Below are 23106 nucleotides of genomic sequence, written 5' to 3'. Positions count from 1 at the left end.
TCTTCGCGGTACAAGAACCGACAGCAATCACACAGGAAGCTGAGGAGTGACTCATTAGGGTCCAATACTGTCTTCGCCGGGTTGGGCCGGCATTGTTTGCCGTGTTGCGTTAATGCATCCTGACGCTCGCCGCTGGTGCGCTAAAAGGTGCGCTGCTCTCGTCCAACCGTTTTCCGAAAAAAACACAACACACCGCGCATGGAAAGAGTAAACATACCGAAATTTTCGAATCCGAGTGGATGCGAGCTTTGCGGTGCCCCGCTAAAACGTGCGGTCAATACAATTAAGCGGCTGGGGCCGGCCCCTTGATAAAACGAACGGGCGACGATGCGCCATCTGGCGGCGCAAGTCGCAGTGAGGGGAAAGCGGCACTCGAGCAACAAACACTAAAATCTTTCCAATGTCAAACGGCATCTCTGTTCGGTGTGTTTGTCATGTGTGTGTGTGTGTGTGTGTGTGTGTGTGTGTACACCTTCCCGGGTAATGATAATTCCCCACGTCAATCGTCGGCGGCGGGCACACATTCTGACAGATGACACTCCAAACATGTAAACCCCGGGGTGGCTTGTTTGGAGAAATTAGTTTTTGGAAATCAATTAGCAACCACGCACACACACACACACACACACACACACACACACACACACACACACACGTGCTTGAGCGTCTTCCAGGCCACGGCAGGCTGTCTGGTCGGGCAGCCCGCGCTGGAATGTTCGCCAAACGGGTTCTGTGCTGCGTTCTTGACCACCGGCAACATCCAGCGTTGGGAGGTGTCCGTAGCCCGCGGGTCGAATGGGGCCCCTATATCACTATACCCGTGCGACAGTGTGCGACGACGGTATCTATCTTTATCCCTAGTGCAGGGATGTTTACCCGACGGCTCTATAATCCCGCACGGCTTAACAAATTCGTTGCTCGAGCAGTTAATTTATTGCGGGCAAGATTTATGTCCCGATAGTCGCCGGTCAGGGTAGACCGATCGGAGGCGTTTCGGGCGGCCCCGTCGTGGGGCACTTGGGCACACATTTTTATTTTCAAACGCTTCACCAAACACCGTGGAGGTGGATGGGGCTATGGGTGGGCCTGGATGTCTTCGTGGGCCTGCCACATCCTGCGCGTTTCCGACGACCTCCGAGCGCTCGCAATGGAAATGGTTAGGCAAAATGGGGTATTTATTTACGAAAACACTGAGACACATTCCCCCGGGTTTGTGCGCTGCGCGCTGTTGAATGTTTGGACGGCGGTAAATAAAAATCAAACATCTTCTCTCTTCCCTTCCACTTTCTGCCACTCTCCGTCTCTCTTTCTCTGGTTGAGCACGTGTCTACCTTCACATTCTTCCCTATATTCACGAATACATTGGAGAAAGGTGGCCGAAACCCGTGGTTCGCCGTGTGAAGATGTAACTCCTGCAAAGACGTTCTGCTGCTGTAAGCGCGGTTTCACTTTTTTTTTTAACGAATCATTTCATGCAATTGTAGGCGTACCCGGGGAGCCGCTGTTCCCGCTTCGTTGCGAATAATTTTCCCATTCGCTCCCCACGGCTCACGCGCGTTTCGTTTTAGGTAAGCGATTCATCTTCACCACTGCCGCACGGTTGCGGCAAATTGCGCGTAATCGTTACGGTTATGGCCGCTGGCTGGCCGGCGGGCAAACTCTGACGCCGATTGGCAGTCTGCTGGAGAAACCTGGCTGCCTCCAGACGCAGCTCGCCCGGGCTGTGTCTGTGGTTCTGCCTCTGCGTCCCCACAGGTGTAGTTTGGGTGCCTCCCCTGCGCCCAGCGGAGAGTGACATTGGCTTAACATGGCTGACGTTTATGATGACTAAATTACCTTCGAATGAAGATTTATGATGGCAATTTTATGCACAACAACAACAACAACAAAAGAAGCTAAAACGAACAGACAGTGAAGAAGCAAGTGATATGGGGCGTAGCGTGGTGGCGCGCAGCGCGACGACCGCACGTCGGCGCAGCAGGACGGCCCCAAGACGTGAGCAAGATGATGGGCACCCGTGTGGGACTGTGCGAACGCTGGACACTACTAATCCACTGTTCACACTGTGCGCTTTGGACAGTGGAGTTGTCTTTATCTTAATGCACTACGTCCGACCAGAATCGGTTGTCCAGTGGCTGTACAGATATTCGGTGTTTGGTTGCTGCTGCAACTTCCATCTACAGCAAAAGCATCATGAGCAACTCACTCAGCTCGTGCGTATTTGCTATGACAATGTTGGGTTTCTCAACACTATAACCACATGTTAGAACCTCTTCAGAACCTATAAAACACGTTTCTTCGATATTAGTGCCGACTCAAAAGATCTGTCATCTGGTTTCTTGGACAGATTGTAATAGGATCTTACAGATCACAAATAAAGCTTACGAAGCTCAGCGGGTTAGAGCAAACCCCTGCAAAGATACGGCACCAGTCGTACCTGTTGCAATGCTGAACCTTCTACACCTACTGCATGCTTAGCGCACAGCAGCACTGTACACACTAGCCGCGACCGGCTCAATCCGAGGTAATAAAGATAGTAAGCCAAAATGAGCGTGAACACATCATCAGCAGGTGGATGTGTGGTTTTGCGCAACTCACCACCTTACTGCTCCGCACTCTCAGCGGAACACATCAATCGAAACCGAATATCGGCACAATTTAATTACGGCAGCGTAGCGACGTTTGCCACTCCCCCTGTTCGCTGATTTATGCACATCGTGGAGGGCTGCTGCCGTGCTGGAATTGTTGGAGCGGCTTCCGACACAGCGTTCGATGCTAATGTGCTGCTGCGTCGTCCCCATTGATGGCTGAACGGGATAGATGACAGTTAAAGGGGCTTTTGGCACTTGCGGTGCCGCAGTGCCTCCGTATCTACGCGGGTTATTTTCGATTTGTTGTAACAAAACGGCATAGGCTATACTTTTTTTTTTTTATTGCAGAACTGAAATTACAGAGAAAAAGAGGAAAAGATGCACGCCCAATGCCGCTAGTGCTTTGGTGTGGCGTGGCAATATTTTATTTTCCAACCATTGGCGCTCCCCTTAAGCTCCAAGCTTTGGAGTTAATGGTCCACTATTATGACCAGTGTTCAGCCCCCCCCCCCTCGCCCAGGGCTCCCGGGTACACCCGCGCAAACCTGCTGGAACCTGCCTGTGCCCGGCCTGGGTCCTGCTCCGTCCAGTTCGCGCTCCGGCAGCCGGCGGGTTTGTTGGGCGGTTCCGTTTGGGGTAGCATTTATAAATTACGCTACCTTTGAGTTAATGTGCAATCGATGAGCTGTACGGAATTATCATTACCCCCTTTTGCCATCATTCCTGCACGCCAGTGGGGCTCCCACATAGGGAGCAACATCTTCACGATCGTTAAGACTTCGTCGAACCGCGCCGGTCGTTAAAGCTGATCGTTGAGGCTCGTAAAAAACGCACACACACACACCCATGCCCAGCAGATTCGGGATGTCCGGTTGTGCAGTAGATTATACGGTTGCATTATATCTGCATTATGTTTGTATTGAGCATCGAGTCTCCCAGGCAAAAGCCACCAATACCGGCTGCCACGTCCACGCTATGACATTTACTGTGCGGGAAAGTCGCCTGATCTTTGGGCAGATAAAACATCCCGCGCTCCGACCTTCTCCTATCAGAGGTCTCTCCACCCCAAAGGTGGGTAATCAAATCCCGCACGATCGCGGGTGTAGCAGGAAGGGTGTCCGGGCTGGTCGAACAACCTGGCGATTGATTGGTGCGATCTATCAGCAAGATGAATTGGATTGTGCTGAGCACACACATTTGTTTTTGGCACTAAACTTTAAATCCATCACACCGGGAAAGTGCTCCCGGGTGGGAACGGGCCACCCAGCGGGGAGGGCTGGTCGAATGCGATTAGAGTGAGTGTTTGTGTTTCGCTGCGTGTTCGTCTGTGTGGTCTGAGGGGATCAATTTTAGATCCTTGCCTCCGCTTCTTCCCTCCGTGGCACAATCGGCTCAAACCCGATTAAAGTTTGAGGTGCTCCGGACCTCACAAGCACTCAGCCGCGCTCTAAACGCTCCCTATAGGTTGAGGAGGGTTGAGTGGCGGGACGCGAACAGAGCGAACCCGCATGCGCCTGGCAGTCGGATTAAACAGATGCCGAGTCAAAACGGGCCTCCCGGTCACCCGAACGGTGTGTGACGCACAGGCCTTCACTTTCGAGATTTCGGGATGATAGGCGATGCCGTAAAAATGGAACTCACAAACACCCCTTTCCGTGCGTCTAGTGTCTAGGCTGTTGCGCGTGTGTTGATGATACATTGATCACTTTCAGTGATCGATGCGGCCAATGCTTGGGTAAGAAGAGCGATACAAATCGAAAAACGGTTACTTGGGAAAATACTGCAGATCACAGAGAGCGTTTTGGAGTTGGCTGGGGCTTGCTCGGAGCCTGTTGCAGTTGTTCCGGCCAAAGTGGATGAACTTTGAACTGCTAGGTACGCCGCAAACTGCAAACCCAGCAAGACCGGAACTTTATAATTCCATTGCAGCAAGCGTCGAGGAAAGTCGCCTCTTCTTGCGAGTGAACTTCAACTCGGCGGCGGTGCACATTAATCGGCCGCTCGCGAGCAGCACCCGGTAATTTGGAAATGATTATAATTCGATTGCATCTTCATTCTTGCCCCCCCCCGGGGAGAGGTTCATCGGGGAGAGGTTCGGGGAGAGGTACGCTTATGTAATTAGTGCCACTGTTCCGAAGTGGCTCCACCGCGCTCCATCCATACTTTGTGCGCCAAAGGGACCGCGGCGCTGATTGGTTTGTGTATAGCCTTTCCAGGACGCACTCCGGGGCCACTGCCGGTCCCGGGCAACTGGCAATGATGGATGTAGCCTTGCCGTGCCGAGCCGATTTTACTGACCTGCACGTTTGCAAGCAAGTGAGAGAGCGTGAAGTAGGAGCAAACGAGAGCCGATGCAAAAACATGCCCGCCCGAGTGGACTGACGCAGATGGTAACCATTAATAAGACGGAAAAGGTTTCCCTTCGAACGGGCAGGCAGTAGATCACGCGTTTTAACGACCGGCCGCATCCGGCACCGCAACTGGATGCAATTTGATCTGCTGGACGACATATTGCTCCAGCATGTCAGCCCGCAGCCCTACGTCAGCCTGAGAGGCAAAGATGATAACACCGATGCCGCCACAGTCCAGGCTGGGCGGCGAGAAAGACATTGAAATGTATTTTTTTTTTGTTTTTTTGTGCACATGCTTCTGTGATACAGTCGGCTCGATCGCTTGTTTAGATCGTGGTTATTGGCGCGTTATTTGTTCGGATGTGCAGCACACACAGAGACGTAAGAGAAAAAGAAAGGCATAAAACCGCCAACCGTTCCACAAATAGACGCGGACGCAAGTGCCAATAGTGCCGGCCAAGCGCATATTGGCTGCGCTTGTAAACAAACGATCTGATTTATCGGCACCCGGGCACTGCGCCGGTGGTTTTTTTGCGTGATGCCGCTTTGGTGTGTGTGTGTGTGTGCGCCCGCTACCGCAGCACTTCGTTTCGTGACGCGTGACGTGTGAAAATAACAGACCGGACAGCTATAGAGATGCCTCCGGTCGGTACTTAACCGGGTGCTAATTAAGTGATCGCTGTCAATAAGCTATCCAAATAAACACGTACTTGGCGTGCTCGCTGGAATTCGCTGGATGACACGGGTCGTTACGCCGAATAGAAGAGGAAGAAGAAGAAGTCACTGTGTAACCCTTGGATGCGCCCTTGGTGGATATTCGGATATTGGCGGCGATAGTGTATAGTACTAACTTCTTCAAGGAAAGAGGTTTTAGATATAAAAGATCCTTTTAAGGTTCTAATGATACAAACGTTAGGGCAGCCTGAAATTGTACTGCAATCGGTCAGAATTGAGTCATTGAAAGGTTCATCCGCTGGACCTTGGCAGTGCGGAATGAGACCTGAGGCGATATTTTTACATGCGCACAGCTGTTTGGAAGCTGTCAGTCGCGCGGAATTATAGCAGCTCTCCGGCTGTATTCCCACATATCAATAACACCGTGTTCGCCGACTCCGACTCGCGCAACAGTTGTTCGGCAGATGCGGCGACTGCCCGGCGTTGCTTTATATTACAAACATCTCACTCCGGGTGGCGTTTATTTTGAGTGCCGCCAACGCTGGACCACGATTCCCACGGGGCTTACCCGCTCATCCTTGCTGCTAGCCGTCGGTCACGCTTCTGACCCGAAATGACCAGGCCGCGTGAGTCACGCCAGTATTTTCGGGATTGGCCAGCTACCTTGCTTTTCCGAGCGCGGTGCGTGTGTCCCAGTGAAAGTGAGTGACTTTCGTAGTAGAGTGCGTTTCGTGACAGCCTTATCTAGCGATCCCACACACTTTTATTGCCTACCGTTGGCCCCGACACACCGATCAGCAGCAAAAGTTTTTTTTTTGGAGGATTCTAAGCGATCGTAGACAGTCGTGCAAATAGTAAGCTGATAAGATCGTGCTAAAGTTGAAGGCTTTGGAGCGCTTTGAAGGACTCCCCGTAGTGTCTGGACGTTGCTGCAACTATTGCCAGCAGCTCAGCCGCACGTGAATTGCGTAGGCTGCTATGGAGTGCACAGACGGACGTTCGATTGCGCTAAGCATCAGATGTTGAGAGCGTCGAGCACATTCAAACTTCAACAAAGTCCAAAGTCAACCTCCAACAAGAAGTCACAGCCAGCGCCTACTTTACGTCGGCCAACGCACAAGCTGTGCGATGAATATTTCCCCCCTTCTGGATGTCTTTTGACCCTTTTGACGTTGAGGTACCCCGAATACCTGCCAGCCGTTATCTTCCGCCTGGCCGCTGCGTAGGAGCCACAGCCCTGGGTGCAGTTCCTGGACCTACAGCGCGGCGGAAGAGGCAGCGACGAAAACAAAGCCTGCAATATTATTGCGCCCATAATAGACCGAACCTATAATGCCCCCCCCCCCCCCCCCCCCAGTACCGCTGCGGTAATGATCGCCGATTACCGGTAATTTATTATAATTTTATTGTAATCACCCAAGACGCGCATTCGGGACAGTCCCGAGAACGAGCGTCGATGACAGTTGGCGCGATCGTGTCTTTGCGAGTCGGTGTGACGGCGGTAATCGAACTTCTCCCGGGCGATGGAGAAGGGCGCAGTTCTATCCGGTCGCACACACACCGTGTGTTGTTTACGCGCGATTGCCTCATGCCTCATGCTACTTCCGTTTCGCGCGTGTGTGGCGCTTTCATCTGATCTGCCACGACGACTCTCCCAACACGGTTTATTTGTCTTGGCACTTCCAGGATGTGCGCACTCTGCGCCAGGATCGTTGCTCAACGTGGCCCACCATCGCGCTGCTGTAAACATGCGCTGTGATGCGGACCCGTGAATGATGGGCAAATTGCCTCTCCCGCCACACAGGGAGCGCCACACGCAGGGTTACAATGTTTGAAGTGTGACGACCTTCGGTGTGCGCGCTGGTCGCCGAGATTTACGAGGCGAAAAACCACTAAAAAAAAACCCCCCAAAGGGTGGTGATAAAAATCGCCATCAATCGGTGGGGCGTGTAGGCGGAGGGGCAGGAGCGGGGAGTCACTTGAGAAACTTTTCAGCCGAAGAGGGTTTTGCTTCGAGAGGGAAGGGGGCTTTTTTTTTATTACCGACCGTTAGGTAACGGCACGAAAGAGCCCCAAAAACAAGGCGGAGGTACTTGAAGTGCGTGCGCTTGGGTAACGCTTTCCGGTAACGGCCTACACTCGGCAGCAAAGTGCGGTGGGCGAGCCCTTTCGAATGGCTGTGTGTGTGTGTGTGTGTCTGTGTGTGTGAGTGGTTCATAGGCTTTCGCATCTTCATCAATCTAAATTACCGTCCAGCATGCACCAGCACTGCAAAATGATGGAATCGTTTCAAATCCGATTAATTGTTCAGACACACACACGCACACACACGCACTGATCTGTTACTGTGTGCGCGTTACCTTCCGGTGACATTCTAGTGCGTTGAGCATTCCTCCAGAATCTGAATCTTTCTCGACCACTTTTTGCGTCGTCCTGCTCTCTCCCTCTCGCACTCTATCCCCTTCTCGTCACGGATAAATCGATATTAATTGCTCGGATCGTCATAAACACGAACCCACTCACATAAATTCCAATTTGTCCACTGCCTGGGGCCCGCGGAGATGGGTAAGGGACTAAGCCTGGGGACGGGTCGAAGAGATGAGTCGTCTCGGATCTCTTGGCCCGGTACCGCGCGAGGTCGGAGGATTGGAATTCAAATAAATTTTCCATTAAAACCCATTTGATGCTTTTCCCCCCGGTGATGGCTGGCGGAAAAGGTCAAGCCGGGGCGGCACTCGGCGACCCGATCGATCAATCCGGGGCAAATGTCCGGGCAAATGTGTGCTTGAGATGGGACACAAATGACACACAGACACACACACACACACACACACACACACACACACACACACACACACACACACACACACACACTAGCCGATGTTGTTGCAGTTGGGAAATTGGAAACCTTGTGCTATTCCGTTTTTCTTCTACTGCTCAAAACTCAATCCTTCAAAGCCACCCAAGACGGTGCAGGATCAGGCATAATGTCACCAGCTAGCAACATTACCATCGAAGAGAGAGAGAGAGAGAGAGAGTGAGAGGCTGTAGAGATTGAAAGGCGCTGGCAACGACACGAAAGGCACAAAAAACGGCTCCCCGTCTGCTCCAGTTCCAGCATCTCGCATTGGGGATCGAATTGGAATCGAGTTGGAGGCAAAGGCAGTGTGCAGTATGCAATCTAATCCCATCATCGACGAACCGAGCAGCGTGGTGGAGCACGTTATTATTCGCTGCACGTTTCTCAAGCGCCAAGCGCACATAATATCGAAAGCTCCTCGTTCGCTGCAGCCGCACCACGGCCGAACCCGCGCGGTAAACATGTGAAGCAACATGAATGTACACTATTAGAAAGAAGAGAGAGAGAGAGAGAGAGTCAGCAAAAAAAAAAAAGAAACAAAATCCAACACCCAACCACATTCACTAATCATAAGGTGTAAGAGACAGAGCGAGAGAAGCCGGCGGTCGTACATTCCATCCGTGCAAACGTGCCGTGTGTGTGTGTGTGACTGTGCGTGAGGTGAGAATTATTTTAATTGGCGTGTCATTAATGCTAATGACGATCGTCGTAACCATACTGTACCGCTGTAGCCGGTGTTCAGGGCGCGCCACACCTGGCATTCGGCGGAGGGTGGAAAGAAGGGTGGGTGTTTAGCCCCCCACAGGCCTCCACGTGGAGGGGGCGGGCATGGCGAAGAAAGTGCAAACGATTCGCACCTCGGCTCGAATTACCGCGGGTCGCCGCCGCCGATCTGCTCTGGTTTCGGGTTCGGAGCAGCGGGACGCGCAGGCAAAACGGCACCCAATAATGAGTGACATTAGGCGCGCGGTAATGAACGCCACTAATTTTGACGTTTCGTGCGAGCGATGGCAAGCGATAGGCCGCATTCCGTCCATATTTTCCGATCCTGCGGCAGCGCTAATTGTCTCGAATGGTGGTGCGATGCGAGCGTTGTCAAGCGTCGCCAAACGCCCCGCGCGATTGCTGCGTTGCTGGAGTGTTGCTGGGGATGCTGGGACGGTTAGGTGGAACGGAGAGGCTGGGAACACTTTTCTGATTGCTAAGAATTTGCGTTAGAGGTGTGAGAAAGAGCGGCCGGTTTTGTATTTTATATGTAAATTTTGTTTTAATCCGCCAAACAAAACCACGGTGTTGTTTCTGTTCTTTCATCTGGGATGCGCGGTAAGACGATATAACTGAGAAACTGAGATGTTGAGATGTATTTCTTAATTTGGTGGAAATGGCAAAGGACATCAAAAATGTAGTCTAACAATTCTGAAGCGGCCACTTGGGGCCTCCGACTTGTTTCTCAAACAGTTTTTATCCGCTTCTCACAATTCTGAAGTAGCTACGAGCTTAATAGATGACGTTTGAAAACTGTTGGGATTTTGAAGTCAATAGTTCAGTTTAGACATCGACAGCACATACAAGACATTGAATCAACAGTGTAATAGAAACATCGTAAGTTCTGATGTCTTTCAGATGAGCAGGTCATATTTTAAGGTCCCGGTCAAATATTACCGCTTAGGACCTCGCTTGCTCAAGATCCGTAACTGCTTACGATACAACTTTTTTGAAGAATCTAAACGTAAGCTTTCTGAATTGGGCATTACAATATTCGACATTGGAGATGCATCTGTAACTGTTTAACTTTTCATAATGTTCATCTCAAACCTTGATTAATAACGCTCAAGAGTTTGAGTTATCAGAAATTAGGCATCTATTTTTCGAATATGTTAGTTGTGATTGCCAACTTTTCCATCGGCTCAACAGAATCTAAGCTTCTGTGGATCGCTTTCGCTGCACGCTCTTCTCTGCGCAATATCCTCGAACTTAAAATTAAACAATAAAAAGCTTGTCTTTCTGACCCTGTCTGTAGTGCGCAACATCGTTGATCGGTGTCCGTTGGAAAACCAGAAGCGCTCGCGCTCCGGTTCTGAATAATGCAACACACACACACACACACACAGATTTTCGGATGATTAAAGCTCAAGTTACAGCAGGTCTGCAGGGTTCGGCGAGGACGCGTGACGCTATGTTTACGCACGCTTTCGTTAGAGGTGTCAAACATCATCAGCCGCGAGGACAGTCTTCCCACCCTTTCCAGGCGTCGAAACTCGAGCACACGGTGTAAGGTCGGAGCGACAGCACGGGCCCGATCAAACCGTGCGACAAACAGGCACACCGAACGGAAACAAATCACCCGACAGCATGCATGCATGGGGGGGGGGGGGGGTTTGTTCATTATTTTTATGCTGTTTGCATAATTTACATAAACACGCCCGCCGCTCAAAACATGGGGAGCGGTCAGCGCACAAAACCTGTTGCAAGGAGGCACGGTCCCCCGCCCGTCGGACCCGTCTCGGGCGGCGCAATTTCGACACCGCGAGGAATCCTCCGACGATTTGGATTCGGTCGCCGGAGTGAACCGGTTGCGGATACCGCTGGTGGTTAGTTCTATCGATTTCCTGGAGCTCCGCCGCCAGTGCCGGTGCCGCAATTGGTGACGGAAATGTCAGACGGGAAAGGTAAATAAAATCACAAACAGATGATGGTCACGGCGGCGACGGCTCCAAAAGTGTCGGAGAAGGCTTTCGCGGCTTGCCGGCCGGGATTATCGCCGTTGGATCGGCGCATCGGCATCGGCGCTCATGGTCTTCCAGCTGCTAATCGAGCTTTAATGAATATCATCCACTTTATCTCTTGATAGCCGCTACTGATGGGTGCGCATTTTAGCCAAATTCGGCGCTTTTCGGTTTCGGTGGAAAGCAAAGCAGCAAAGAAAAACGCATTACCATCCAAGCAAGCGCCCCAGGCAGTCGTTCTCACGCTCTGTCTGGTGCAGTGTCTTTGGAACCGGCAAACCTGCTCATCAGCTGCACAGTCTGCAAGAAACACTCTACAGAGCCGGATATCGGCGAAGGCATCCGGCTTATCGGAATGAAAACGTTAACGAAAGTCGTGCAGATTTTTTACAACCACACACAGACACACACATACTTGTCTGGTGTTGAAACAAACCAACCCAACAAGACAGCAAAAAGCGAATCCATCACCTAATTTTATAGCCACTCTCGAAGAAAAAAAAAAAAAAAAGCTTCCATAAACCGATTGAGGGCTCTGCTTTATTGGGGGAGAGATGTTTTCGTACCCCGCTATTCCCCGCTTGCACAATCCACCCCAATTCCACCCCCGAAATTCGACAGACGAGTGGCGAGCGACAGGTTGCGTTTAAATTTCAATTAATACGTCCACGTCGCGGCCGGCGCAGATCGTGAGCGCCGGGCCGGTTCTCGCCGGAGCGTTTGTGCCCTCGGCCACGGAGGCGTTAGTAGGCACTAATTAATTGATTTATGGGGCAGCCTTTTTTTGCTGCTGCTGTCTTGTGTCCGGCTGTGCTCGTAAAACTGAAAGCACCCTTACCCCTTTTGTCCTCATTGGACCCGGGGCGAGGAAAAGAAATGACAGGAAGAGGAGGATTTTATCTCCCAATTCCCATTTATTGGTGTCAGAATGTCAGAGAGATCCCTCAAAGGATGATTCGACCAACGGGAAGGGTTTGCGCCCTGTTGTGGGCGATGACTTCTCGATGTGGGAGATTGGAGAGATCTACAAGAAGACCTTGATTTTGCGGCTTGATGCTCCAGTAAGAAGGATTTCCTTCTTCTCCGTAGTTGGAAGCAGTTCGCACGCACGCGAAACATCCTCCCCACCCTGGCAGGTGAAATTCAGGTCAGCAAGACATCAACGGGAACTAGCCGATAGCTACCAACTCCGCTGAATGCTGCTGAAAATCCCAGCTTCCAACAGAATGCACACACTTGTACTAGCTACAATGTTTGCACTTGCGGCAGGAATTCTGACATCACATTCATGCCGCCCCTCACCTGCTTGGTACTGGTTATCTTGATCGCCGGACGGCACTGGTTGACCTTTTTGCCAACAAAAGCTAACTCCGGCCTATGGACGATTGTTCGGCTGCACAGTGGACGCGGAAACGGCAACTGGGGGGGGGGGCGACAACAGTGACACAATTCCTGCCTTTCCACCCGGCATCACCTAGTCGTCTTATTCCAGCAAACAGAAGAAAACGACAAAAAATGCAGCGACGTAATCGAAAAAAAAAAACACCCAAGATTCCAGCAATAAATAGTGGAAATAAAAGGCTCAGCGTGAAAGTGATGCCCGAAGACGAATGGAAGCGATCGGGCCGATCGATCAACGCCAATACGTCACCGCGTAAGCGCAGCACCGCAAGCACGTTTCGTGGCAAATGTTTATTGATATTAATTTGACTGCCTTTTGTGGGCATCGGGCATCAGCGCAGCACCTTACACGCTCGGAATGTGTCAAGTCGAGGAAACCAGTCCGGTCGGTCCGGGATCTTCATGTCCTTGTTGGTCGGACTGGCCTGAGGGGCTGGGGGACTGTCCTCGGAGGTCTCCATTCCTAAAGGTCTTCCTTTTGGATGCTCCCGGGTCTACGGTGTTACGAATCAAGCCCCCATTGCGTTTTAGACGTTGGGAAAGGAAGTGGCAGAGAATTAGTAATAGGTACCGTTGCCTGGGATTGCTAATAGACCTCTCCGCACCAACCTGCCACCAACTGGGAGCTGTTCAGGGTGTGGAGCTGTGTCAAAGGAAGATCGCGCGTGAAAACTGAACTACAGGCGAGTCTTGGGGTAGGAGTTACAGCCAATTCTGTTAACAATCAGTACACGGTGGGCGCAAAAAAAAAAGAAGTCGTGCCGCCAAGCAGAGAGAGAGGGCTGTGACGATTTTAACCTTCGAGCCGTAACAGAACGCAGCGGGACAGTCGAACCCGTCACGAAAAACACCGTCCGCGGGGGCCCGTTCTTAAGAGACCTCTTTTATTGTTCCATTGTGATGGAGCTCCTCCAAAAAGAATAAAAACCTATTTCTGATGTTCCAATGTTTCTTCCCAAAATAATAAAAAAAAAAACTTCTCCAAGCTCTCCCCGATTGCTTGGCACTGTGCAAAGCAGCCTATTCATACCTGTTGGCAAAGAGGCTCCCGAGACGATTGCAGCGACGACGACGACGCATTGGCTTGCCTTTTACGACCGTCCGGACGCATCCGAACGGGGTCGTACGGATTCCGCAGCAAGCGTTTCGCTATCTCGCGCGTTTATCGGTGCCGTTTTCGGGCACACCACTCCACCATTGCCCTGTCGGGCCGGACGACATGGCATCACGGCCTGGGAGCAGGTTTCCATATTCGTCGCACACGTCGTCGACGTCTTTTGCCTGTTCGATTGATCGCTCGGTGAGCCTGCGGGGCCTGCGAACCGTAGGGCACTTACTGCCGTGCGACAAATTGCTGATGTCTTCCTTGGTTGCGTTCCCGCGTTCGGCCAATCAAACGTCCTTCCACGAGGGTGGGTGGGCGGGCGGGCGGGTGTAGGACGTCCTATCGGGCATAATCACCTTAAAAGGGTGCCCGAGGCTCTATGTATGCATGTGTCGGCGCCCCTTTCTACCGCTCCTCGCTAGCGACAAACCCCCTTCCCGGGGGAGTAATGAATTATCAATTACATTCCTGCTGCTTTTTTATGTTTTTCTTCAGTTCGGTTTTTTTTTGTGCGTACGCCTCCGAACCAGTCCGGGAGGAGGGAAGTCATCCAAAAGGGACTCCGGGACTGTTTGATTTTTGTAAAAATATGCGACCCAATTTGCAGGCAATTTGAAACCCAACCAGGGAACAGGAAGGCACATTCCAACCCGGGCACTACTGCCGGGGAGAATGCCGCGTACCCAAACAGGCACCTTCGGAGGATGCATCAACAGCCCAGCCTGCAATGTTTTAATGTTTAATACGACCTTTTTTTTCATTCGTTTTTCACTTCCAGCCTGCCAGTGTAACGGACACGCCCGGAAGTGCCGCTTCAATCTCGACCTGTACAAGATGTCCGGGCGGGTTTCGGGCGGCGTGTGCACCGACTGCCGGCACGACACCACCGGCCGCCACTGCCACTACTGCCGCGAAGGCTTCTTCAAGGATCCGACCAAACCGATCACGCACAAGAAAACCTGCAAGCGTAAGTATTGACGTAACCGTGCACGCCACTTCCAGCTGCTAGGTACAAAAGGGTTTCCTTGATGCGGTGCTCTCAAGACCAACGAGCCGTTTTGAGGGTTTCAATCATACATCATAGAGCGTGGAGCGTAACACCCGCGCGCAACTGTCGCTGCTGCCGAAAACGGAGCGAGGTCAGGTGGTGCATCATGAATCACGGTTGGATAATTGTCACTCCACACGAGTTGCCGGTGTCAGACAAGTGCTGGCTTTGACAGATCATGCTAAACAACGAAGTACATAGAAATGTAGACTACGAATGCCGCAACGCTTGAACATCTGGAGCATCTTCTGGTTCTGGTAACTCGGCCAATATCTTGATATATCTGCCAGACAACCAATTCCAACTAGATTGTAGTTTGCTGAAGCAAACCGTTCGCCTGATGCCGCTTTTGGAGCCCAGTTTTCCTCTTCAGACATTCAACATTCGGCCTAATCCAAACAGTCCTACAGCAATGAATGCTCTCGGTGTCCTTCAGCCTCTCGCTGCGGTTTGCGCAAAGAGGTAAGAGGTGTTGAAGCAGAAGTCCTCCCTAACGCTCAACGGTCCCGCCGAGCCGAACCGAATGCTGCGTGTAATTTGAAATGGATTGCGTGTGACAAACCAAAAACTAAAAAACAAAACTGAGATAAAGAAAAAGGAACGGAATGGCCATTCACCTCGATCCCGGACCCAGACGCGAACAGACTCGCCCTCGTCGGGAGGGCGCACACCCTATGAATGCTTCTGTTTCACTTGGGCCGGCCGGGTGCGTGATGAACGCGTTTGTATTTAATTAAGGTAAATAATAGAGACGTTTTGATGGAGGCGAACGGCACGGTGTGAAACGCCAGCGAGGGCCTGCGACACGCGACAAGATTTACTGCTCCGCACTGCGCTCGGCGCTGGTTGCCGCGGGCCGAAGATAGCAGGACGCGATCAAGCGCGGCAGATAGGGGCGAAGAAGCGGTTCGATGCACAACAACCATGCAATGCGCCGACATCGGGGGACGCTGTTTAGCGGATGCGCGATATGCTCAAGGCCGCCCTATATTGGTGGACAGATCTGTGCTTATTGGAGCCGATAGCGTTGATACACTGACAACGGTCCCATTCGATGGCTGTCTCGCTGAATAGTTTGATTAAAGATCACTGCCAAGGCCAGCAGCCCACGTGGGTCAATGGGGTTCGGCATGCTCTAATTAGCGTGGCAGTGGCAGCTGCAGCACATGCAAAACAAAAAAAACAAAAATTCGCAAGAAGTCAATCATCATTAACCGTTCCTAGGTTCCACTCTGCAAACACTCCAGCTTCTACCGCTTTCCAATCAATTCCAGTAACGGCAAAACAAAAAAACACTCACACACAGCGCACCATCTCGAACGTTTGGCGGAAGTTGGCCGCAGGCTGTGCGCCAAGCAATCGTTTTGGGAAGCGAAATGAGCTCCCCGGTACCCACAGCGTACGTGGTCCGCCCGCAACCTCCAGGGAGGCTGATGCGCGGCAGAAGATAGCGAACACCGCGCATCGGGGTGGCCTTGCCGTTTGCTGTCCCGGGGCCCCATCGCGAACAATCGACGCGATCGGGCTCGCTCGCACCGCGGCAGCACGATGCGGTGCGGCTCCATAAATCATGACCACTACCAGCTATTACTCTAGTTTTTCGTTTGATTTATTTTTCCTTGTTCGACGCTCACCGCCTTACCTTCTCCTCTCTCTCTCTCTCTCTCTCCTCCACAGCCTGCGACTGCCATCCGATCGGGTCGTCCGGCAAGAGCTGCAACCACACGACGGGCCAGTGCACCTGCAAGGAAGGCGTAACGGGACTGAACTGCAACCGGTGCGCCCGCGGCTACCAGCAGAGCCGCTCGCATATCGCACCGTGCATAAGTACGTATCCGGGGGGGGGGGGGCATTGGGTGTTTGTGTTGGTGGGATGGTTGGGGCCTGTGGACCAGTCGGTAGCACTACCCCAAACCCTTTGCACAAGTGTGCTGGTGTCTGGTGGAAGTGTCTGCCTTCCACTGCTACGACTACTACTGTGCTGCTACTTCTTCGGCGTCCTCGGTGGTTCAGGCACTCTCACCCGTTTTCGAACAGCGAGACAGTTAATTAAAACCGAAACCAGTGCGTGTGTGACCTGAAACAAACACACACACACACACACAAATGAAACAGCCAAACTGTGTGTGTTCTCCATGCTTGCCTGGCTATCAGCCGCGTACAGCACATTAAAAATGCAACATTAATTGTTTCGAGATGGCTGTACATAAATTTTGCTTCGTGCACACTACTAAACGATAGCTCTCTCTCTCTCTTTATCTCGTCCTTTTCTTTCCGGTGCTCAGAAATTCCCCGCGTCATCAACATCAACCATCAGGCGCAGAACACGGCCCCAGAATCCTACCAGTACGATCCGGACGCGAGCGAAAGCACCAAAGAAAGTGAGTAAACTAGCAGCAGCACCACCACCACCGCACCACGGTTTGTTTACGGTTGTGGCGTTACGATAAGAAGTTTCCTGTCCCGTGTGCTCTTCTTTATTTGTTTTTGGCTGGTCCTGAAATAAACATTAAAGTAAAAAAAAAATGGTACCCCTAAATCAAGGCTGCCAGCTGTACAGTGCTGGGCAATTGGATAAGGTCACCTCAACTTTACAAAGGAGGGAAACAGAAACCCTTAAAAATTGTTTTAAAAAGGCTAAAAGTAATGAAAAATTTGCAAAATACTGAAAACTAAAATGTTTTAATTAATTGAGGGTTAATTTTCTTCTCCCCAATTCGGTTCGGACGATCCTCCACAGTAGCATATATTAAAAAAAAAGTGAATATTAACATCAAATCTTAAACTGACTATCAAAACATCGTTTAAAACAGTTCATAATAATTCTTTACAAGATTTTGAATAAACAATTGCCATAATGTTCATTGCCCTAATGTTAACCTTCATGCAAACACTTCTCATACATTTATAGAATAAAAACCTTTATTGGGGCTCACCTTCACAATTCTAGTTGGTTTTTTGTATGGAGTTTGACAGTTGGAGGCTGAAATCATGTAAACACTCCGTACAAACCCACACATAAAACTAGCCTGCAATTTTCAGTCTAGATTATTCTAGCCTCAAAGCTAGAATTAGATTCGAGTACCTGCTCGAAAACATGGCACAACAAGGTGGTGTTTACATTTATCCCAAGGTGCATTAAAGAGATCTGGTGACGAAATCCAGAATCAAAGTGTGTGTAGTCCAGGTCGTATCATAGCATGTTTTTTTATAATCAAATTTGAGTATCACCTTTTGACAGAATGGGTGTAAAGTTTGGTTCAAACAAGCTTTCTGGAGGCTTGACGGATACACAAAACACGCTTAAAATCTTCATGCAGAAACAGAAGCGATAAAAACCAGCCTTCAAAATGCATGCACCTCGTCTCGAGCCACTAAGATAGCTGCTCGAAAATTGCTATACAATGCAAACAGCTGACAGGCTCAAATTTGACAGCCTATCAACTTAAAACGGAAAAGGGCCATAATATTGGATATACCACTAAAAACATCAGCTAAACCAAAGGAGGCCCCTTATATCCTACACCACCACTGTACATTGGTGCAAAGTTTTTTCTCCCCTTTTGCAGCCAAAAGCTTTAACCATACCCGTGCACAATTATTAGCGTATCGATATTTTTTATCCGCACACTTCCAGTTTTCTCTTCCATTAGTGCACTTTTCCTTTGCGTTTGAATGTGTGTGTGTGCGTATGTTTTTTTTGAATTCGACTCCCTTCATTCCCTTTTTGCAACATCTGTTTGCAAAAGCCAAAACATTGTTGTTTGCGATTCGTTTCACTTATTGGAATTGATATTCTCGATAATAATTCTCAATAAAAAAAAAAAGCAGAACAACAGAGAATCTCTAAAATGACAACAAAAATACGACCGAGATACCAACTGGCCGAATCCAATGGAGTGGAAAACAGAAGAAAACCAACAAGAAAAAAAAAAACCCCACTACACATTCTAGCTGCATTCATGGATATTCATGGATGGCGAAAAATTTGCATATAAATAAATTGGCAACAGATTAAAAATTTGTTTTCATACGTATCTATGTCCGTGTGTGTGTGTGTGTGTGTGTGTGTGTGTGTGTGTGTGTGTGTGTGTGTGTGCGCGTGTTTGCTTTGAAGCTCTGGTTTGTTGGCTGAGTTCATAATCCAGTTTGCGGTAAACAAGTTCTGGCTGGCTCAGAAACGGTAAAAAACAACATATTTTGCTTTAAGGAACAGAAAAAAAAACATTTAAAAACAGAGCAACGCATGAAAGTGATGCAACAAACAGATTGGTTGGTAGATTGGAAGCAAAAAAAAAAACCCCCCAAAGCGTTTGTTATGATTGTAAGCGCCATTTTGTGTGCACAGCTTCTGTTGCTGAAGCTTCGACAGGATAATGAAATGAAAGCAATACTAGAATTAACTTCTTTTTTTCCCCCCCCTTCTCTTCTCATACCACTTCACTCTCTTTCAGACTGTGGCAAATGCAAATTCGACACCAAGCGGCTCAATCTGAACAAATTCTGCAAGCGCGATTATGGTAATGTCTTTGTTTGTTTACACTTTTTTCTCTCTCCTCCAATTACACAGTAAAGCCACAGTGACGTGGCAGGAGTTTGTTTTTTGTTTTTTGCTTGCTAACCATCACTCTGTAACTTCCCCGTTATCGTTGCTTCCGGTACAGCCATCATGGCGAAGGTGACGGGCCGCACCACACCCGGCGGCAAGAATGCGCCCCGCGACGAGGTCCGCTTCAACCTGCAGATCCAGTCGGTGTTCAAGTCGAACGGGCCGCTGCTGCTGGCGAGCCAGCGCAAATCGAGCATCGGGCTGCTGGTACCGGCGAAGAATCTCGACTGCCGCTGTCCCAACATCAAGATCAACAAGTAAGTGCCACTAGATGGGGTCTTGGGGATCTTTCTTTTTTTTTTTTTGGTTGCCTCCAATGCGATATTATGACGGACGTTTGCTCTTCCCTTTTCGTGCGTTTTTTTTTTCTCTTCATTTTCTTGCGATCCTGCTAGGTCCTACTTGATCCTCGGCATGGATGCGAAAAGCAACGGCGAGAACCTGATGCTCGGCCCGAAAACCATCATCATCGAGTGGAAGGACGACTGGAACAGGCGGCTGCGGCGCTACCAGCAACAGGCGGGCTCGTGCTACTAAGCCGCAAACAAACACACACAGCCAGCGTCCAAGTACATTCAATATGGCGTCGCTGCGTCGATGAATCAGCGTTCGATAACGTCGCCTCGATCAATCTGAAGCGTTCGAGTCGAGAGCGCAAAGCATAGCGGTAGAGCGAGAAAGAAAGGGCGAAATAGCTTTCAGCAGAAGATGATCGCTCTTCTTCGATTTGTTTTTATTTAGTTTGTTGCCGTACTTGACCAGACGTACTTGAACGTTCGTTTGGGCTTTCTTGTGTGCGCGCTGGCATACCGCCAATAGTATTTTGTATGTCCCTTTCCATCCCCACCACAATCTCTCATCACTCCCGTTTTGGTTCAATTTTGAAACGGATACGTTTTCGTGCCCGCCAGATGGCCCAGGCTTTCCACTAAATTATTATAACCCACCCATGTAATCTCTATCGTGCGTCATAAGCGTTCCGGGTTTTATGGACGAGCCTGTATTGAGTGATTTTTTTCCTTCTTCTGCTGTTTTGTTAGTTTAGTGAAGCTGTGGCTGTACTGTTGTGCCCCCGGAAGTGGCTAACTGTGTCTGCCAGCTTTTGCACTGTTACCCATACCCCACCATCCCTTCCCTACCCCTCCTGCTTCCCCTGTTCCCAAGGTGTCCCCAGCAGTGTCCACTGATTTACCTACTTCGTTCCGGTGCCATTTTTTTTTTGTTTGTTTGTTGCAGCAGTAGTGTTTGAGGGTGCTTTTGCGTTATAATGCAAACGGGGAGAAAGGAAAAACAAAATATAAATCCACTCCCAGGACGACGACGACGACGCAGGCGAGAAGTTAGAATTGCTATAGTGTGTAAGTACCGTGTAAGACCGAACAGGGAAAGGGGACAGGAGCAGCTCGCTCCCGGACGCTCGCTCGGTTCCGAATTTCCGGGGGATTAACTTTTGTGTGTGCTCGTACAGTATATAATCCGTACGACTGACACACCTACACACGCACACACACAGTACAATGTATGCAAAGTCCGAAAATCAACCGTGTATGTGTATGTATGTTCAAATGGTGCAATGGTGTGGCTGGCGGGTGCTTGCTGTTGTTTTTTCATGTGTGCGTGAAGGCGCAATAGGCTACAATTTGTGTTCTTATTTATTGTTTTTATTTGGTTTGTTTCTTTCATTTCCTTTACTTTACCTTCACTTTATTATCTTTTTGTTGTTGTTGTTTTTTTCCTATTCTTCTGTTTTACTTCCTTGTTCCACTGTCTTCTAAACATTTTGTTGTAAATAATTTAGAAGCTTTACTTTCTCTCTTTTTCTTTTTTCTTTAATTTTTAAGGTTAAATTTCTCATTTTTTGAGATACTATCACTCCACCGACACGCACACATAAAACGCAAAACAGCACACGCAACGGCAATTATTGACTTGTCTCTGTAATGGGGGTCCATGTATCATACTAAAATTATTATTAAACAATGCAAACGGAAATCGTCAAAAATGGAACAGAAGCAAAAAATAGGCAAACTCAGCGCAAAAAAAAAACAAAAAAAAAACAAACAAACGACATCAAGTGGCACAAACTAAGTCGTACGCACAGAAATAATGGTGCGTATACAGTTCTCCCGTTGTTTTGTGTTTAGTGTTTTTTTTGCGCTCGTAGTGTTTGCGCGCTGCAAGCCAACCGCCGCTGGGTATTTTTTGCTCCGATGCGTTACTTCCGATATATCATAACGTAAATCTACATATATACATATAGATATATACACACACACACACAAAGAAGAAGAAAGAAATGAAGCAGTCGAAGAGAAACACAGAACACATATGTATAACACATTAGGCGTTAGTGAATCATTTCATTTCGTTTTCATCCTTCCTTCATGGATAAGATAAAAAGAAGAAGAAGAAGAAAAAAAACAAGTACGAAATATGGAGGAGGCGTCAATCGCGTGCTCCCATACTGAGTGCTTTCCCTTTAAAAAAAAAAAAAAAAAAACAAAACATAAGCGTAATTAATCGAACGAATACTAACACAGAAACGGAAAAGCGAACGGGAAAGAAATGAGTAGGCAGGAGAAAGCGAACGAAGCAGGCAAAGTAAGCCGGGGAAAGGATTTCAATTGGGAAATAAGCAAGAAAGAAGGCGAGAAAGGACAACATCTAGTGTGTGAAACAAGCGTCCGGTGAGGAAGGTCCGATTTGCGCTAGCAATTTGCGCAACACAACCGATGTACGTACGCGAGGAAACAATTTGCATGATGATTGTGATGAGAAATTTATCTGTATATATTATAAAGTTTTCCTAACCAATAAGCTGCTCGTGTATTGTGTATTTGTGTTTTTTTTTTTTTAGCTAGCAAAGAAAGAAATAACCTTTTGTTCAGTGCCATTCGCAAGGTGTGCTTATGAGTGTCGCGTCGAAAACTCTACCGAATGGGGTCTGCTTTCAATGGGTTCGTTCCTGGCCAGCGCTTAGCCCATTTGTAATGTACGGCTATCGAAAACAAACGCACCGGTCCAACCAAGCAACCGTTCATTATTTCATCCTTCGGTCATCCCCGTGTCGGCCCACCCTCACATCCCCCCATTCGGAGGTGAAGTGGTTGCTGTTTTGCTCCAAACATTTGCGCTTCGCTTGCGCCGGTGGTGGTTATTTCGTTCGAAAATAAGCGAACGACCGGGTATTAAGTGTTTTATGTCGAAAGTTTTGTTTCCTCCGCGCGCGCGTGTGTGTGTGTGCTGGTAGGAAAAATTGGAAAGTTTTCCCACCTGCCCGAAAGCACAGCACCGCGGGGCGGGAGGTTTTTGTTCGCAAGAAAGTGGTTCTTTCGCCCGTCCAAAAAGGGAAGCTTCCTCTGCCAGGAAAGAAGCAAGAAAGTAGAAAGATAGCAAGCAAGAACACAAAACCACCGCAACAAAGACGTGAAAACTCTAAAACTGTATGCAAGTTACTGGAAGTGTGCCTGTGTGTGTGTGTGTGTGTGTGGCAGGAAAGAAAAGTCGCTCGAAGTCTTTTAGTGTTGTGTAAGGCAAAAGTTTTGGGATGGCCTGCTTGCTTCTGCTCCTTCGCCCGGGCACCGCGTAGGGCTGTAGCACGGGAAAAGCCACCGAAAGCGACAACTCTGCTCGCAATGGCTTCATTTTCGGTTTGTTGTTTTGGTTTTTCTGACCATTTTTCTTTCCCTCATAAAACACTGCAGGAGAGCATGGTACAGTGCGGTACACAAAAGAATAAG

At 49.4% G+C, this 23106-nt stretch overlaps 1 protein-coding gene across 3 annotated transcripts in view; it reads left to right on the top strand.

Annotated features, from left to right (window-relative positions):
- Positions 1 to 22180, top strand: part of LOC120905892 (netrin-B-like) — a 58517-nt gene extending 36337 nt beyond the window's left edge. For all 3 annotated transcript variants that reach the window (XM_040317192.1, XM_040317193.1, XM_040317190.1), the window contains exons 3-8: positions 14488 to 14676; positions 16435 to 16584; positions 17043 to 17138; positions 19212 to 19277; positions 19422 to 19623; positions 19762 to 22180. In XM_040317192.1, coding sequence (XP_040173126.1) covers positions 14488 to 14676; positions 16435 to 16584; positions 17043 to 17138; positions 19212 to 19277; positions 19422 to 19623; positions 19762 to 19903 — 845 coding nt within the window. In that variant the 3' untranslated portion in view covers positions 19904 to 22180. The remainder of the gene's footprint in view (positions 1 to 14487; positions 14677 to 16434; positions 16585 to 17042; positions 17139 to 19211; positions 19278 to 19421; positions 19624 to 19761) is intronic.
- The last annotated feature ends 926 nt before the right edge of the window (positions 22181 to 23106 follow it).

The sequence above is a fragment of the Anopheles arabiensis genome, chromosome X (assembly GCF_016920715.1).
Source record: "Anopheles arabiensis isolate DONGOLA chromosome X, AaraD3, whole genome shotgun sequence".
In the NCBI taxonomy this organism is placed as follows: Eukaryota; Metazoa; Arthropoda; class Insecta; order Diptera; family Culicidae; genus Anopheles; species Anopheles arabiensis.
The sequence above is the reverse complement of the archived record's forward strand: the minus strand, read 5'-3'. Positions and strand labels throughout refer to the sequence as shown.